At 42.3% G+C, this 18677-nt stretch overlaps 1 protein-coding gene across 1 annotated transcript; it reads right to left on the bottom strand.

Moving 5' to 3' along the window:
• Positions 1-4544: 4544 nt before the first annotated feature.
• LOC133916179 (endoglucanase 9) lies at positions 4545-8652 on the bottom strand. The gene is made up of 6 exons (XM_062359734.1): positions 8009-8652; positions 7189-7496; positions 6641-7102; positions 5536-5671; positions 5281-5453; positions 4545-5200 (listed from the first exon to the last, which is right to left on the bottom strand). Exons 1-6 carry the CDS (start codon positions 8388-8390, stop codon positions 4802-4804), a joined length of 1860 nt encoding a protein of 619 aa, XP_062215718.1. The 5' UTR covers positions 8391-8652; the 3' UTR covers positions 4545-4801.
• Between the last annotated feature and the right edge of the window lie 10025 nt (positions 8653-18677).

The raw sequence follows: 18677 nt of genomic DNA, 5'->3' as shown, positions 1-18677 counted from the left end.
AATTCTCTCCATGCATATTTAGATGATAATGGATCAAGATTTCCCCATTATTCAATATGTAGATGATACTTTAATGTTCTTGAATGGGTCCAAAAAGAGTTGTTCTACTTGAAAGCGATTCTGAATTCTTGAATGGGCCTCAAGGTTAACTTTGACAAGTCCTTCCTTGTTCATGTCAACATTGACCATGAAAGGGCTACTCAGTCAACTGGGGTCTTTGGTTGTTCTATTTTCAAGCTTCCTTTTACCTACCTCGGCCTTCCCCTGGGTACTACTCGTCCAATAATTGAGGACCATACCCCTATCGTGAACAATGTAGAAAGAAGGCTACATGCGGTCTCTAATTTCATTGCAATGGTTGGAAGACTTGAAATGGTTAAGTCGGTGCTATCAACTCTTCCAACTTATTCTATGTGTACCTTCAAATTGGCATCTAGGGTTATCCAAAGTATCAACAAAGCTAGAAGATAGTGCTTGTGGCGTGGCTTGGATATAAATTCTTCAAAGAAACCTTTGGTGGCCTAGGAGAAGGTCTGTAGATTAAAAAGGAATGGAGATTTAGGAGTGATTAATTTACAGCTTTAAAATAAAGCTCTTTTCCTAAAACACCTTCACAAATTCTATAACAAGCAAGATATCCCTTGGGTGCAGCTTATATGGAACACTCATTACATCAACCACTCAGTGTCTCATGTTACTAATGAAAAGGGCTCCTTTTGGTGGAGAGATGTTCTTAAGTATGTGGATCACTATCGGGGTATTTCCCTCTGTAGGTTTGGTGCGGGCCAAATGACCATGCTTTTGTTTGATTTATGGGATGGTGGCATGCTTAAGGACCAATTGCCTAGATTGTTTTCCTTTGCTAAAAATAAATTGGTTTCTGTGGTTGCCTTCAGAGAAGACATGTCCATTGACAACATTTTCACATCCCTCTCTCTGAATAGGCTTTCCAGGAGCTCACAGAGTTACATACAAAATTGAACTCTCATCATAATCGTTCAGGACAGAATGACAAACTGTATTGCATTTGGGGAACTAATTCATACACAACTAAGATGTTTTAAACAACTTCCCTTTCAGGAACATTCAACCACCACCCCCGATATGCTAAATTTAGAAGTCCACTTGTAGCACATGGATTTTTCTAATGGGCATGCTTAATACTAGGAACATTCTAAAAAGCAAGAGGCTAAAAATTGATGGAAACAATTATAATTGTGTGTTGTGCACCAACAACACCGAAGAAACTGCTTTCCACCTCTTCTTCACATGTCCCTTTGCTGCTAATTACCAGTCTTCCATCCAGATGACATGGGATCACAATCTTCAGTTCTTCATGATGATGCAAAAGACTAAAGGGTTTTTCAGAAGCCGTTTTCATGGAAATATTCATCATTATGACTTGGAGTATCTGTAAGCAACGAATTAATCTTATTTTAGAAGTATCAGACCCTCTTTCCTTGAATGGAAAGATTGTTTTATTTCAAAATTTAGCATTCAGTTGAATAGGGTCAACGAGCTATTGTATTCCTTGATGTACTGGCTTTCTTTGCTTGTATAGTTCTTTTTCTTCTCTTCTTTTTTAGGCCTTCCTGCACTTAACCTGAGCTGGTCCCCTCCCCCCCCCCTCCTTTTTTTAGGACTTCCTCTACTATTTTCCTTTTTAGACCAAAGGCATTGGCCCCGCTTTATAGAAATCACCACAAAGTTTAGCTGGTAAAACCAACTTACACAGTATATAATCGAAGCGTAATAGCCATTTACACTCTAACCAAATCTCTAGCATCGAGCTACTCTAAAATGAACCTCTAAAGATACAAAAGCATAGAATCAATCAACGACAACCCAAAAAACATATAATACCAAACAGACTATCCAATTCATACCTGAAATCTAGCATCCACGTGTTGTTCTTGATGAGCATCCACCTCCATCTTGATTTTCCTTATCATTTCCTCCATCTGCGCCCGACTTAGCTTCCATTGTATCCTGAACGAGAGCATCATGTAGATAATGGCCTGAGGAGAAGAACATAATTTATATTGAAAAACAAAATCATTGGTTGTTAATCAAAGAGTCCAACAAATAGAACCTAAGAGAAAGATTAAAATTAGTTTATCTCTAGAGCTTCTAATACCATAAAACATATCTCTAAGCATGCAAAGAGAATCTGGAACTGACTTTCACTGCATCACATCTCTACAAATACACTAAGCAAATTTCGGAACAAGGCACTGAAACATAATGTGGTCGGCAGTCTCTCTAAGACCATATAATTTACACCATTCACTACTCTTCCAATTTTTCTTAAGCATCTGATCTGCAGAAGGAATTATGTTTCTATAAAAAGACCAAAGAAAAACTTTAATCTTCAGAGGAAGATAGCTATTCCAAATATCCATCAAACTTCCATCTTTAACACCAGGAAAAGTTATATGTCTATAGAGAGAAGAAGTGCTATACTTTCCAGTCTTTTCAAAAGCCCATATAACTGAATTAGGGACCTCACACAAACAAACTAGATTAGATATTTCAATCAAGGTTTCCCACTCATTCACCTCCTGGGGACCAAAATATCTTCTAAAGGAAATATTTAAGAAAACCCTATCCAAGCACCTGGTGCGCTATTGCATCTTGTTGAAAGCATATTTTGTATAGCTTATCAAATCTGATCTTTAGGGGACAGGAATCTAACCAAAATCTAATCTTCTTCTCATTCCCTAGGGTATAAATCTGATTTATCAAATCTGAGAGCCACCAGCTGTGTTGCTGCTATAAAACCCCCCATATGAGATATCCTCCTGAAAAGTTCACATATAGGATAACAATCACCTCTTTCAAGTTTAATAATCCATTTTGATAAAAGACAAACATTCATAACTCTAGTACCAGTAAAGCCCAAACCCCAAAATCTTTTGGCTTAATTAATATATCTCACTTGACCATATGATATCTCTTCTTTTATCCCTGCCATGCCAAAAGAAATTTGATCTCGCAGACTCCATTTTTTTATGCATAGTTTCTGGCAAAAGGTACACTTTCATCGTGTAGTTAGGGATAGAACTCAAATAGGACTCAATTAAGATTGTTTCCCCCAGATGAGAGGTATATGCATTGCCATGTCCCCATCTTCTTTTTAACCTTCTGTCCCACAAATATCAACTCTCTAACTCTAAGATGACTATCACTCATCAGTATGCCCAGATATTTGATAGGCAATAAGCCCATTTTACAATTCAATATATTAGCAACTCTTTTATGTTCTTGATCAGAGGCTCCTATAACAATCACATCATGTTTCTTATAATTGATTTTCAACACAAGGATGCTTTCAAAATAATATAGCAAAAATTTCATATAAGCAATTGATTGATCATCCAACTTTAAAAAAATAATTGTATTATTTGTATATTTTAGATGAGTGATGCTACTAGGAAACAAATGATGAACTAAATTTTTTATCAGCCTTTTTTTTAACATTACTGAGAATAGCATCCAAAGCATTTCTAACTAAGATAAAAAAAAAAACAGAAGTGAAAGAGGGTCACTGTGCCTAACCTTTGAAGGTTCTTTCAAAACACCCCTTACTGCGATCACGCTTACTGTTTTCCTTTCAAAACACACCAACGGCCAGAAGCTTCTTGTTGTCCTTGCTTGTTTCCTTTAATGTCTCAACACCCCTTACTGCAATAATTTGTGGTGCTCTGAGGTTTACATGTCCGATCGACTCATTCTTCAGTTAAGAAGGCGGCGGACGGTGCACCAGTGCTAATGCTCCTCCGAGTTTAAATGCATTTTATTGGACCTAAATCTAGAAAACTGATCGACAGTCTTTATTCTCAAAGAAACAGTCACAAAGCTGCCACAGCTACGCGCCAAGAGCGCAAACAGGGACATGGAAACTCGGTTCTTGGGTCCAAAAGGGGAAGATCGCATCCTAAAACTCGCAGCTACTCTAACCTGGCGGAATCAATACAAAGAACAGGATGGGATTTTCTTCTTCTTTCCCCTCTTTCCAACAGTCCATTTGAGTAACATATTTACTGCGCGGGATTGGAGAATTACGCGCCGCAGCGGTGAATTGAATTGAGCGGACATCCTGAGATTGGGAGGGAGTGGAACTGTAGAGGCATAGCGAGTGGACGCACCTGTGACCTGGGATGCTCCACTTCGTGTTCGTGGTCCAAGCAAGCAGAGGCCGAGCCGGAGGTTCTTGCTTTTGTACTGGAGTTGACTTGGAAAGAGACACGTGGAAGGGCTTATGCGCGGTTGAAACGGGCAGCAAAGATGGCTAAATATCAGGCGAAAACCTCCCGTACGAGTGTAGTTTTCAAAAGCTCTAAAATTCACATATAGTAGCGGGGAGGTGATATTATGCCACCATGTCACGATCAAAATCCACCCCGCTTGAAAGATATGAAATTGACAATAAAAAAGAAGAAAATAAGTATGCACTATTTCATCATATTCATTCCGTTGTTTGTCAATTTCGTATAGACAAGCGGCAGCAGGAGCGGGGGATGGGATCGTGTGGGGTAGGGTGGTTCGACAGAAGCAGTAGTACGCCATCTTAGCTACTGCCAAACAGTTAATTAGACTGCAGCTGAATTTTCGAATTCAAACTGATTCATAGTACAACCTAGTCCTTACACAGCATGGCGATTGTACAATTAACACTGAAAAGAAACAAAAAAAATGGCGATGCTACCTCTTCACTTGTTAGATCTCAACAGCAGTATGACAGGAAAGAAACACTAATCTAGAATACTTAGTATACAAAAGAACGTGATATTCGCAGTCATTATGGTTTCCATGGTGCTGGAGGCGGCGGTGGGGAAGGGAACATGGGCGGCACAGAAGAAAACATAGTGTTCTTGTCCACCCCATGGCCTTCACCTGACAAAGCTACCAATGCTGCAACTAGACCAGCATTGCCCGCTAGCGTTGCTTCAGTGTAGTTGTAGTTCTTGCGGACATCTTTGAATCCATCATGGCGATCAGGGCCAGCAACCAAGGCGCCTACCATGATGTTAGGGTTTGGTTTCTTGGTGTCCCTCCACTTCCACCCTCCTTTGCAGCCATAGTGAACACCGTTCTTGGGGATTGAGGCACCCCGGTGGTGAACATGCTTAGGGTAATGGTTTCCGAACCCAACCACGTAGCTCATCTTCAAAGGATTTTTGCCTAAGATGTATTCAATCTGACAGAAGTAGCGAATTAATACCAGGAGTTACAAACTGCTGTAAACAACACGGTAATATCTAAATGTTGCCAACCTACCTGATTCCTTGCAAAACTGCGAAGAACCTCAATAGAGTAGAAATGGGGGCCACAATACCACCCAGGGGTATCCGCAGCCTCAAGATAGTCACTGAACACAGAAGCAAGGAATGCAGCGTTGACCACATACTGAAGAGGTTGTGGCTTCCCGTGATTTAACTGAATCAAACCACCTGTAATGCAAGAAAATTCAGTACACTGTTCTAATAAAGTGGGCAGTGATAGTATGATACACTGAGTTGATGCTATAATAACCTTTTGTTCTGTTGAAAGATTTAAAGATTGGAAGGTAGGAACACATGATAATGCTAGTTTGATTGTGGAATGTCCTCAAGATTTCTTCATACGGATATCCAGGACTCAAGAAAAGCCTTAACCGGCTTAGAAGAACCTGGAATGCCAGAACAATACAAAATAAGTAGGGATACACATCAAAGCCATTTATTCATTTAACAGCGAACAAAAATGCAACCTTTTTCTAACACGCAAAGGGACTGGACTACCATGTGACTATTTTTTTTCTTAATTTAAGAAACCAGTTCATATTTTGAAACCTACTGCATATTTATGGGTCATACTGCATAAATGTGCTGTGGAGATCGAAAGATTGTAGCACCCCGGCTATTAGTACAACATTGCCTGTTTACAATGAGTTACACTAGCATATAGTACCTAGTGGTGCAAACTATAGGACTTCTGAATTAATCCCTTCGACTAAAGGGAGACAAAAAACAAAGATGGCGCTATGCAGGCGTAGCACCGTACCACGTGGGGGCTGGGATTTGAGCGAATTTATGGCTGGTAAGATGTTACAGATGGTACCAAAGTATTAGCCCTGACTGCATGAGATAACTTATCAGTAGGTACAAACTGAAGTTTCTGAGGCTTTCTTAATCAGATTATTTGAAATGCAGGTTTCATGCTCAAGACTGCTCTTATCCTGGCATATACGTTTCAAGGATGAGAGATTCCTCTGGAACAAGACAGGACAACAATGAAAATGTGCCCACGTCACCCTTAATATATCAACCAAACCGTGAGCCCCATGCTCTATAATTGGAAACACCCTACAGTTCAACAGTAGTAAGTACCTAAAATATGACAGAAGGTTCACTCCGCACTAAATTACTACTGCAGTCGAGCAAGTTGATGTATTGTACTTCAAGTAAGACAGAAAGTATAGAACATTGATTATTCAATAGATAGGTCACATATTATAATTGCTAGGAACTCGGCAAGTTAGATACGAAATATACTAGACACGTATGAAGGTCAACTATCAATCAAATTAAATGCCAATGGGTCAACGTGGGGAATATCTCTAACATTTAATTAGGCAAGATGAAATTAAAATGCTTACCTGTGCACCAGTGAGCTTATTGTCCCAGCTGAACACACCATAGTCTGGACCACCCCAGAAAGCACCAGCATGCTTTGCAAGCTTGGGGTGTGTAGCCAGAGTCAAGTATGACGAATTGCCAGTCGCGAGGTACATCCATGAACTACCCCACACAAACTCATCCCAGTAGCTGGTTGAATTGTAGAATTTTGCAGCATCAGAACCACCAGCACTATACCTCCCACGCCTATCCCTTGCAAACTGGAAGAGAGTGGTAGCACCATGTACTAGCTTATGCGAGTAATCCTTATTGTCCTTGAATACAATGGATGCTGCGGCCAAAGCCGCAGCCATCTCAGCAGCAAGATCTGAACAAGCATGGCACTCAACCACCGGACGTGGGTAGTCGATGTCCTCTGGCCTCATCCAACAATAATGATCGTTGGGCTGAGTCGAACCAGGTGATGTTGCACCACTCCCCACCTGCACCTCCCCAAAATTTCGATTAGCAACGCCTGGTGGCGAGAACACAACTCCCCGTGCATCCCTGTTTGCGATGATTTTTTTACCTGTGCAACGACACGATCAATGGTATCAGCTGTGGAGTTGAAGGTCTTCAAGAAGTAGCTTGCCCCCCACTTGATAATGTCACGGACATGGCCAAGTTCCCCAGCAGCCTCATACTTAGCACTGTACTCGATGACGCTCCAGCTGAGGAGGGTCATGGAGAAGGCAGCTGGGAAGTTGAACTTGACGGCATCGCCAGCGTCATAGTACCCGCCGACTAGACTCCGCCGGACTGCTGGGTCCGAGAGCCCGTCCTTCATGCAAGAGTTACCACGCCATGGTACATTGTTGTGCTTCGGAAGCTTGCCGGCTGGAGTAAATTTGAACAACGAAGATATCAACAAAATATGACTTTTAATTCGGCAATCACTCTTCAAAATGCAACTTTGCCATCTTTACGGACAGATCTTTTTTTGTATTCATTAACGGACAGATCTGAAGGACAAGACAGTTCCGAGGCGCTTGGCATCTCTCATTTTAGGTATTGAACTGAGGATACCTAGCTAAAAACGCCTAAAAATCCAAGTTCCAAATCATCAGAAGAACATATCAAATGTTAAAACTTTGGATCCATAAAACAATTAGAGACACGCAAAAAACGATCTTTCCTATTGTACCAAGGAAAAACACTATCTACTGTCTACAAAATCAATCTCTGGCACCTAAATTTCTCGAATCACAACCGCAATCGCCTCAAACTAAAAATATTCTAACCCAGCACCACCGCGAAGACATAAAAAGTCCATTCTTTCCCACACGCCACCTCCAAAACGGTAAAAGCACAACCAAAAACTAAGAAGGAAACAGTGAGGATGCACTCACATCTCTGGGCATTGAAGAACATGAGCGCCTTGTGCAACGCGACTGTGTAGTCGTCTGGCGGCGGCGCCGGGCGGTGGTGCCTGGGGATGGCCTTTGCGATCCCCGCGACGACCCCCGCCAGCACCGCTGCGGCGACGAGCACCCCGACCGTCCAGACGAAGAGCTTGCGGCTGACGACGAGGCACCCGATGTCGACGTACTTCTTCTTCTTGCGGCCCTGGTCCCCGGGCCCCGCCAGCAGCCAGCTCTGCTGCGTTTCGTCGAGTGTCCGCGACAGCGCCCCCCGGTCGAGGTCCAGGTTCCGGCTCCGGTCGTCGTCCGTCGCCGAGTCGTGGCATATCTCCAGCGGCCCGCCCCACGGGTCCCTCCCGTACATGCTCATCTCGCCCCTTCCCAGCTAACACTCTGCTCACAAATTCTCCCCCCAAATGTCGCTGCGCCGATTGACGCCTCCTCCCGAAACGGTGGGGACAGGGTGGTGTTCCGGCGTGCGATGCGTGCGTGCCCGCCACGCGGCGAGGGGGAGGAGGCGAGCTGGAGCTGGGGGAAGAGGGATTTGCTGCGGCCGGAGTGGGGGCGGAGAGGAGTGGGATGGAGGGGTATTTTGAGTAACAGTAGATTTGTCATCATGATGTATTATTAATGATTTAGATGGTCTTATATATTAATAAGAAACCAAATTAACATATGATAAAAATGACAAAAATTAAATAATTTTAAGGACGAGGACGCATGTCTGTTGTACTTGGGTTGTTGGCTTCCTTGTTTGGTAGTATAATAGTGACCGAATTCGTAAGTAGGAGTAGTGAGGAGTTGGGTGTGGGGATGGCGATGGATGCTTACGGGATAAGCTTGTTTTCTTGTTACCTGATGACCTTGTCGTCTCCCTCTATATTTTTTGTTCATTTGTTTGGGGTAGGTGCTGAGCCGTCTTTCTTTTATTGCTGCCACATGCGTTCTGCAAGAGTTTTATTCGTTTCAGTGTGTCTGATTATCCTACGTTACTTTTATTTATAGTCGTTCTAAAATAAACTGATTCCTCTAGAATGTTTCTGCTGTTAGAGACTTGGGTCTCTGGTTCAATAAAATATTTTCTTTTTTAGATAACACTAGAATATTTTCTCCGCAACCAAGTGCTGTTGATGGTGGTTTATTATGTATATTTGCTAGATTGTGTAATATTGTTAAGGTACAAGATCTACCAGCGGATCAGATAGACAAAAATAACGGCGTCAGACAACAGGCCGTGTTCGCCACCAAGCATTCTAGACGCAGGCCAAAACCTAGCAAGCTTGTAACGGGTGATGAGTGGGTGAGCAGGTGAGTTGATGGGCTTAGTGTGGTTAGTAACATGTATAAAGAGATCATAGACTTGCGAGAGAGGCTCAACTAAACTCTGAAATGGAAGATTCACCTGTTCTTCCTCTCTGAACTCTCTTATCTCTTGCTAAATCCCTCTACTTCTTCCTTCCCAATCCCATCTCCACCTCTACCTTAACAATCTGGTATCAGATTCCTCTCGATCCTGCGCGCACTGGTGTAAAGAAGATCAACACCATGAACCCACTGACCAAGATCATCGTCGACGAGATGGCAAAACTCTTTGAGGTGATCAAGAAGCGGCTTGACGGTGTCGACAACACAATCGAGGAGCGCTTCAAGCATGTGGACAAGATCGTGTCCGCTCTCGACTCCTGGAAGCCTCGGATTGAAGCGATGGTGGAGAATTCGCGACTGGACGTGGGTGTTCCGCGCAAGCAAATCGGTCGTGTCATCCTCAATTCCGACCAACGCTTCATCAGGCATGCTGCTCTAACCTAAGATGGTTGTCGCACACCCATTTGCTAGAGACCGAATCAACCCTCATGGGCACCGCAGGAACCACGACCACTAGGAGCCAGTGTTTGGGTCGATCACCACCTTCTCACCACTTCCGGTCACAGGTAACCATCGACTGCCTTTGCCATCTTGGTATTCGAGCGTCCTATCGATCATTGTTCACTAGTGGCCATGCTAGTAACAACCTACCCAAAATGCATTTCCTGAGTTTGATAGCAAAAATCCTAGGTTATGGCAAATTCGATGTGAAAAATATTTTGATATGTTTGGTGTCGATCCTTCCTTGTGATTCATGTGGCATCTATGCATTTGATAGGAGTGGTTGTGCGCTGGTTGCAATCCATCAACTACCGTGTTCGCCATCTCACTTGGGAGGATTTATGTGCTTTGATCCATCATTGCTTTGGCCATGATCAGCACGAACATCTCATTCATCAACTGTTCACTATTCGGCAAACAGATTCAGTTAAGGATTATAGTCATCATTTTGTTGAATTAGTGGACCAGCTATCTGCATATGAATTGCATCATGATCCTCTCTATTACACAACACGCTATGTGGATGGATTACGTGAGGATATCAAATCCATTGTTCTCATTCAAAGGCCACCCGATTTGGATACTTCTTGCGTTTTGGCTGCCTTGCAGGAAGAGGTCACCGATCCGAGTTACCGTCGTGAAAATTGGTGTCAAGGGTGGTCTATGGCATCATGTTCCACGCCACAGGGCGCCCTTCCACTACCACTCCCTCTGCAGCCCAAACAGCCTCCGGCGAAATCTGCTGAGGATAGACAGGGTCTCGATGGTGCATGCTCTCAAATGTTGGGTGATAAGTTGGCGGCCTTACACGCATATTGTCGAGCACAAAGCCTTTGCTATCATTGTGCGGCGATGTGGAGCCATGACCACAAATGCAGCCCTACCATGCAGCTCAATGCCATTCAAGAGCTGTGGGATTTGTTCACTAGTGAATCTGTGTCCTAGGTGTGCGATGGCAACTCTGACAGTGCTCTATTTCAGTTATCTTGTGTGGCTATATTAGCTTAGGAGTCTGTTAAAACTCTAAAGTTCACTGATCACATTCAAGGCATAGAGATGTTACTGCTCATCAACTCTGGCAATTCACACTCCTTCTTGAGCACCTACATTGCAGAGCAACTAACTAGTGTCACAGCTCTACGTTAGCCAATTCGTGTGCAGGTGGCTAATGGTAGCATTTTGTAGTGCACTGCAGAACTTCAATACTCGAGCTGGTAAATTTAAGGGACCAAATTTCATACTTCATTCAAGGTATTGCTACTCCACTCTTATGGTGCCATCATCGGCATGGATTGCCTTGAAATATTCAGTCCCATGAAAATTCACTGGGGTACCAAGTCCATGACTATTCCATATGAGGGTAAATGGATCACATTACATGGTCTATCTGCTGCATGGTGGGAGTGTTCTAGGATTCGGTTGATGCCTATGTCAGTTGAGTCCTTAATACTAGGCACCACACAGTGGCTATCCCAAGTTTAGTCACTTCTGACAACTTACAGTGATGTATTTGAAGAACCACATGGCCTGCCACCTCAATGACAGTGTGATAATCGAATTCCATTGTTTCCAGGTTCATATCAGTGTCGATTCAACCATATCGGTACCTGCCTGCTCTCAAGATGGAAATTGAAGAGAAAGTTTAGAATATGCTTCAGCAATGCATTATTCACACGAGCAACAGTGAATTTTTATCTCCCGTCTTACTAGTGAAGAAGAAGGACAGTGCTTGGTGTTTCTGTGCTTTCTGTCCAGAAGACTGAATGAAACAACCCACCGGATAGTCTGGTGATCAAAGGAAGATACACATCAGAGCATTTCCACCAGAGAATGTTGTAGCCGTGGAAGATCGAAGATCAACACACGAGAAGGTCCGATGATGAAGAAAAGCTACACCGAACAATACACCGGACAATGAACAGTGCAAAGAGGCAGGACGGAGTTCAATCCAACGGATGGTCCGGGTGATGAAGATTTTGCACACCGGAGCATTATTTTCAGAGAGGGTTGTATTGGCTCAGTTGGCTGAAGTCAACTCACAGATAGTCCGGTGATAGAGTGATGTGCACCGGATAAATACACCAGAGCAATTTATACAGAGAAGGAAGAAAGGCTTGGATGGCTCTGGATAATTCACTGGATAGTCCGGTGATTTGAGATGAAGTATACACCAGAGTGTCTAGTATTCACAGAGGCTTGAGTAGGATTCCAATGGCTAGTTTGTGAGAATGTACTCACCAGATGATCTTGGTGATTCGCCAGCAAGCTTGTTGACCCTCTGACTTGGTGTGGAGTGGCGGCAAGGCGATTTTGCAGGGACGTGAAGACCCTTGCCTTGGTGGCTCAAGCTTCGAAGTGATCACGGCGGCAAGAAATCGGAAGAGAGGCTAGTGGTGAGACCTTACCTTGGTGGCTTTGTGGCTCATCCGGATAGAGTCCTTATCTTTGTGACTTGGTAGCTTAAGAGCTATGACAGGGTGCCGATCGAGAGCATATCCTTTATGGAGCTCCAACATGGATTATGGGTGGCACGATACTATGGAAAAAAATCTCTTATATCGAGTTTACTCTCTTTACCTTATTTATGTTTTCACATTTATATTCTTGCAATTTACCTTCTTAGATAGGTTGCAAGTGCTTTAATCGGTAGAGTAGACACACTAGATAAACCTAGAGTGCATTTAGATAGAAAAGAGGGAGACAAGGGGAAAAGCCAAGGCACTTGCTAGCATTGGGAGATAGGTGAGCGACGATGAAGAGTCAAGCTTAAGTGATAAAAGCTTCATCAACATACCCTCCAAGAAAAGCTCTTCCTCAAGGTCATCATCACGCAAGTTATTTCACAAGTGTCTTATGGTCAAAGGTATGGATAACAATGTAAGTAATGATAAATTCGATGAGGATTCTCCTTCCTATGATGAACCCCTTCATTTGATCAATGAGCAACAAAGGGCCCTTAAGAAACAATCTAAAGATCTTAAGAAATTCAATGCACTTAATGACATTCATGCTACCTTTGTTTCTAATTATGAACAATTATTGTGCAAATTTAATTTTCTAAGCAAGGAGTATGAAGAGCTTAAAGCAAAATTTGAGTGCATTGAATCTCATACTAAGGTCCCTTTGAAGCAATCTACCTCTCTATTTAATTACAATTATAAGGTAGATGATTTCACTTCTTATGATGATTTAATTGCTTTATCATGCTCACCCTTTGCAATAAGATTTTTGTTAAGAATGTTGTTGTAGAATCATCTAACAACATCATTGCATAAGAGAATGATGAGCTTAAGCAAAAAGTGGAAAAGCTAAAGAAGGACTTGGCAAGATTAAAGGGAAAAGAACATGTCTAACCTCCTCAAGATAATTGTACTTTCATGGTGAAGAAGCTTACAGAGAGGTCCACCGTGACATGCTTCAAATGTCATCAAGAAGGTCATAAATCCTTTCAATGCATACAAGTGAATAAGGAGACCAATAAGAAGAAGAAGAAGATGACGAACCTCTCCAACAAGATCTCCAACCTCTACACCAAGCTCAACTACTAGAATAAGATCAAGAGCAACCACTACAAGCTCAAGAAGAAGGACAATAGCAAGGTGGTTGCACACATAGTTGGGAGAAAAGGACCGAATGTGGAACTAACCCATTTGGGTGCCTAAGGAAGTCATCATCAACATGAAGAGGCCCCAATCGATTTGGGTTCCAAAGAAGACTTGAAGGCCAAAACGGCTATGGGGATTTGGAGACTTAGCTCACAAGATGAAGTGAAGGTTCAAGTAAAGAAGGCAAGTATACAAGATGGGCGTATTGATGAAGATCATGATCATCATATACCCAAATCATTTTCCAAAGGTAAAAGAGGTAATGAAGCTAGATGCAAACTCTTAATTGTTGTAGCTCATTTACCTCGTCTAGGATTGCATATACTTATTTCAATTTATTGCAATGTTTAGTGTAGGTTTTCATATAGTAGGTTGCTTGTGTTTATCTCTAACCTATGAGCAACCTACATTATTTATTAGTTGTAGATTTATTTCTTGACACTAGTTTTACATTTAGTATATTTTATGTGCCATGATCCAATCTATAGGATAAATCCTCATTGTTATTGATAACAAGTGCATATATTCTCATAAGTATTCAATACTTGTATGCACATATTTAGGGGGGTATATCCTATAGGTTGTGATTTTGAGACTAACATGATTTTCTAGTGACATCTTTTGTAGTCTCATTGAGCAATCAACATATCCTCGGATGTATGCAATACTTAAATGCTTCAATCGGTATCATTATCAAATTTTTACTTATTTAAGCTAACTCCATGCATAATATAGCTTAAACTTACTATCTTGATATATTGTCTAGTTGTGCATATATTTTTTCTCATCGTATGTATGCACACATAATTTATGATCCATATACTTTCATAGCCTACAATTGGTATCATTCATTTGTAGTGATATCCATACAATTGGTATCCTTTTATTGGATCATGATTTGTGAAGCTCTCTTACATGTGCTCTAATATTTTTTCTTTGAGTTCAACATGTGTTTATAGTTCTTTTTGGGAGATTGTTGATAAAGGGGGAGAAGTTTGATGACCAAAGCAAGATGAAAGCAAGATGAACAATATGAGGAGATTGTAGCAACAAACAAGATATCTAGGAATGCCGAAGTTGACAAAGAGAGAGAAGAAAAGATGCTAGGCGCCTAGATGGGCAAAAGAGAAACTCTTGCATAGGTTGTTCAAGGGAGATAGTGGCAATGGAGCAAAAGAGAGCTACAACAAAGGAGGACTAAGTGTTAAGAACTTGCATCCAATAAATGTGGTAAGACTTTGTGCTCGCTAATGATCTTTACATTAGATATTATTTATTATTTGCCATTTGTTTTGGTTGTGTTATCATCAATCATCAAAAAGTGGGAGATTGTAGTGAAAATGGCCCTATTAGGCCATGATTGTAATTTTAGTGATTAATGACAATATAGTCAATGAGACTAACATATTTGTCAAAAATATATGTTAGTATGTCTCATGGATGCAATACATGAAGAAATCTACCGCATCCGGATAAAGTTGGATCGAATTGAAGAAATCCCAGGAAGATTTACCTCACCTGATGGTCTGGTGCTCTGGGTGTTGAACTCAGCGGAGCATATTTGACAAAGGGAGAGAGAGGTCTGAAGACCTCACCGGAAGGCCTGGTGATCAGTAAGTATGCTCACTAGAGTAATTCTTCCAGAGAAGGGTGTCGTGCTAAATAATGAAGTCTAAGTCTCACCGTATAGTCCGGTGATCAAAGCATGGCAACACTGAAATATTTCTATCTAGAAGGTTAAATGTAACAAACCACTAGATAGTCTGGTGATCAGAGGAAGATACACACCAGAGCATTTCCACCAGAAAAGGTTGCAGCTGTGGAAGATCAAATATCAACACGCGAGAAGGTTCGATGATGAAGCAAGGCTACACTGGACAATACATAGAACAATGAACATTGCAAAGAGGCAGGACGAAGTTCAACCCAACGGATGGTCCAGTGATGAAAGTTGTATACACCGGAGTATTATTTTCAGAGAGGGTTGCATTGGCTCGATTGGCTGAAGTCAACTCACCGGATAGTCCGGTGATGGAGTGATGTCCACCAGATGAATACACTGGAGCAATTTACACAGAGAAGGAAGAAAGGCTTGGATGACTTAGGATAACTCACTGGATAGTCTAGTGATGAAGATGAAGTATATAGCAGAGTGTTTGGTGTCCACAGAGGCTTAATGGGGTTCCAATGGCTAGTTTGTGAGAGCGTACTCACTAGATGATCTGGTGTTAGTACTATTGTTCTCACCGGATCATCCGGTGTTAACAACTTTTCTGAATCGTTGGGTTAATGGCTAGTGCGCGGGTTTGAAACTATAAATACTCCTCCACTCAGTCATTTGAAGGGGTGGCGTGTTGCTATAGTCTAGAGAAGTTCATGTATACCTGAGAAGATATCCAAGCCATCAAATTGCTTAAAGTGATCATCCAAGGCGATTAAGCACAAGATTAGAGAGTGTTTAGTGCTTATAGGCCTAGAGAGAGTGTTGCTAGGTGATTACTGCCTAGCGAATGGATCAAGGAGTGATCCAACCTTATACTAAGTGGTGCGCTGGTATCTTGGAGTCTTAGTAACTTGCCGGCAAGCTTGTTGACCCTCCAACTTGGTGTGGAGTGGCGACAAGACGATTGTGCAAGGACGCGAAGACTCTTGCCTTGGTGGCTCAAGCTCTGAAGTGATCACGACAGTAAGGAACCAGAAGAGAGATTAGTGGTGAGACCTTATCTTGGTGGCTCATTCGGGTGGAGTTCTTGTCTTTGTGACTTGGTGGCTCAAGAGATGTGACTGGATGCCGACCGAAGCACATACTTTATGGAGCTTCAACATGGACTAGGGGTGAAATTTATTTTCATCGATACCACGGGAAAAAATCCCTTATGCCGAGTTTGCTCTCTCTACCTTATTTACGTTTCCGCATTTATATTTTTGCAATTTACCTTTTTAGATAGGTTGCAAGTACTTTGATCGGTAGAGTAGACACACTAGATAAACCTAGAGCACATTTAGATAGAAATTGATATAGATTTATCTTGTATTATTTTTGGAGCTAAAATAGTTCTAAGTGTCCTAATTCACCCCTTCTCAGGATGTCACCGATCCCTTCAGTAATTTTGGCTATATTAGCAAACCTCTCACTGACCTTCTTCACAAACGAGCTATCTTCATGTGGACACCACAGACTGAGATAGCTTTTCAGACTCTGAAGACAGCACTACTGTCAGCCCCAGTCCTCACCTTGCCGGATTTTAGCAAGCAATTTCACATCAAGACAGATGCAATCAAGGTGGGAATCAGGGCAGTCCTCATGCAAGACAGATATTTGTTACCTTTTGTCAGCAAATCATTGGGACCACGAACTCAAGGCCTTTCAATATATGAGAAATAATATTTATTGATCCTGCTTGTAGTTGAACAGTGGAGTCAGTATCTCCAACACGGTGAATTAATCATCCATACCGATCAGTGCAGTCTTTCTCATCTGAATGAGCAGCGTCGTCACACCCCTTGGCAGCAGAAAGTCTTTACGAAGTTATTGGGGATGCAATATCGCATCGTCTATAAAAAGGGATGCGACAACAGAGCGGTGGATGCGTTGTCTCGCCATCCTCATCTGACAATACAGTTCCAAGCTCTCTCTACTTGTCAGCCGGCCTGGTTGCAGGAAGTTATAACCAACTATGATAATGATCCACATGTCAGAACCTTGCTCGCTGATCTAGCTACCAATTCTTCATCAGGCCCATACACACTACAACAAGGTATCATTCGATACAAGAATCGCATTTGATTTGGCCAAGATGCTGCATTGTAGCATAAGATTTTTCAGGCACTTCATGAAAGTGCACTTGGTGGCCATTCAGGCTTTCCGGAGACATATCGTCGTATTAAGAAGCTTTTTGCTTGGAAAGGTATGAAGTCCCAGATTCACAATGCTGTTAAATCATGCCATGTCTGTCAACAAGCTAAGTTGGACCGAATCCGAGCACCCGGGTTACTGCAACCCCTGCCAATACTGATACAGGCATGGTAGATCATTGCACTAGACTTCATTGAATGGCTTCCTCAATCTGGTTGACACAACGCTCTCCTAATTGTAGTGGACAAATTTTCAAGGTATGGCCATTTCATTCCTATCAGCCACTCTTTCACAGCGCCTAAGATTGCTCAAATATTCATAGATCACATTTACAAGTTTCATAGTTTACCCCTTTCCATTTTATCGGATCACGATCGGATATTCACAAGCTTATTCTGGCAAGAACTCTTTAAGCTAGCTGGCATGAAATTGAGGATGAGCTTAGCGTACCATCCTCAAACGAATGGCCAAATCGAGTGATTGAATCAATGCGTCGAGACATATCTGAGATGCTCGTCAATGCGTGCCCCAAGCAGTAGTGCAGCTGGATTTCTCAAGCCGAATATTGGTGTAATACCAGTTTTCATTCTGCTCTCTACAAGTCTCCATTTGAAGTTTTATATGGCCATTCACCTCGTCATCTCGGTATTGAGGACACATCCAATTGTTCAGTCACTGATCTTGCTGCTTAGTTGTCTGACCGCACATTGGTGAACCGGCTACTTCATCAGCACTTACCACGTGCCCAACAACACATGAAAGCGCAGGCTAACAAGCAAAGGACTGAATGACATTTCGAGGTTGGCGATTTTATTTATCTAAAATTGCAATCGTATGTGCAATCATCGGTGGCTGTCAGAACAACTCACAAATTGGCTTTCAAATATTTCGGGCCTTATCGTATTGTGGCAAATGTGGGTTCAATAGCATATAAATTGGAGCTACCCTCGTCCATTACAATCCATCCGGTCTTCCATGTATCTCAACTAAAACAGGCCATTGGATTCAAAGGTCAGACAATCTTTGTGTTACCTTCAACTAACACTTCATTGCAGATTCCAGAGCGCATACTGCAGAAGTGACTGATTATGCGCGGGCCTGCTATCATCGCTCAAGTGCTTGTGCAATGGTCTGCTACTTCACCGGAGTTCGCCGCCTGGAAAGATGTTGAAGCTCTTCGCCAGCGATTTCCATTTGCACCTGCTTGGTGACAAGCAAGCTCTCAAAAGGAGTGGGATGTTAAGGCACAAGATCTACCAGCGGATCAGACAGACAACAATACCAGCCTCCGACAGCAAGCCGTGTTCGTCACCAGACATTCTAGACACAG

The sequence above is a fragment of the Phragmites australis genome, chromosome 4 (assembly GCF_958298935.1).
Source record: "Phragmites australis chromosome 4, lpPhrAust1.1, whole genome shotgun sequence".
In the NCBI taxonomy this organism is placed as follows: domain Eukaryota; kingdom Viridiplantae; phylum Streptophyta; class Magnoliopsida; order Poales; family Poaceae; genus Phragmites; species Phragmites australis.
This window is presented reverse-complemented; position numbering and strand designations above follow the sequence as displayed.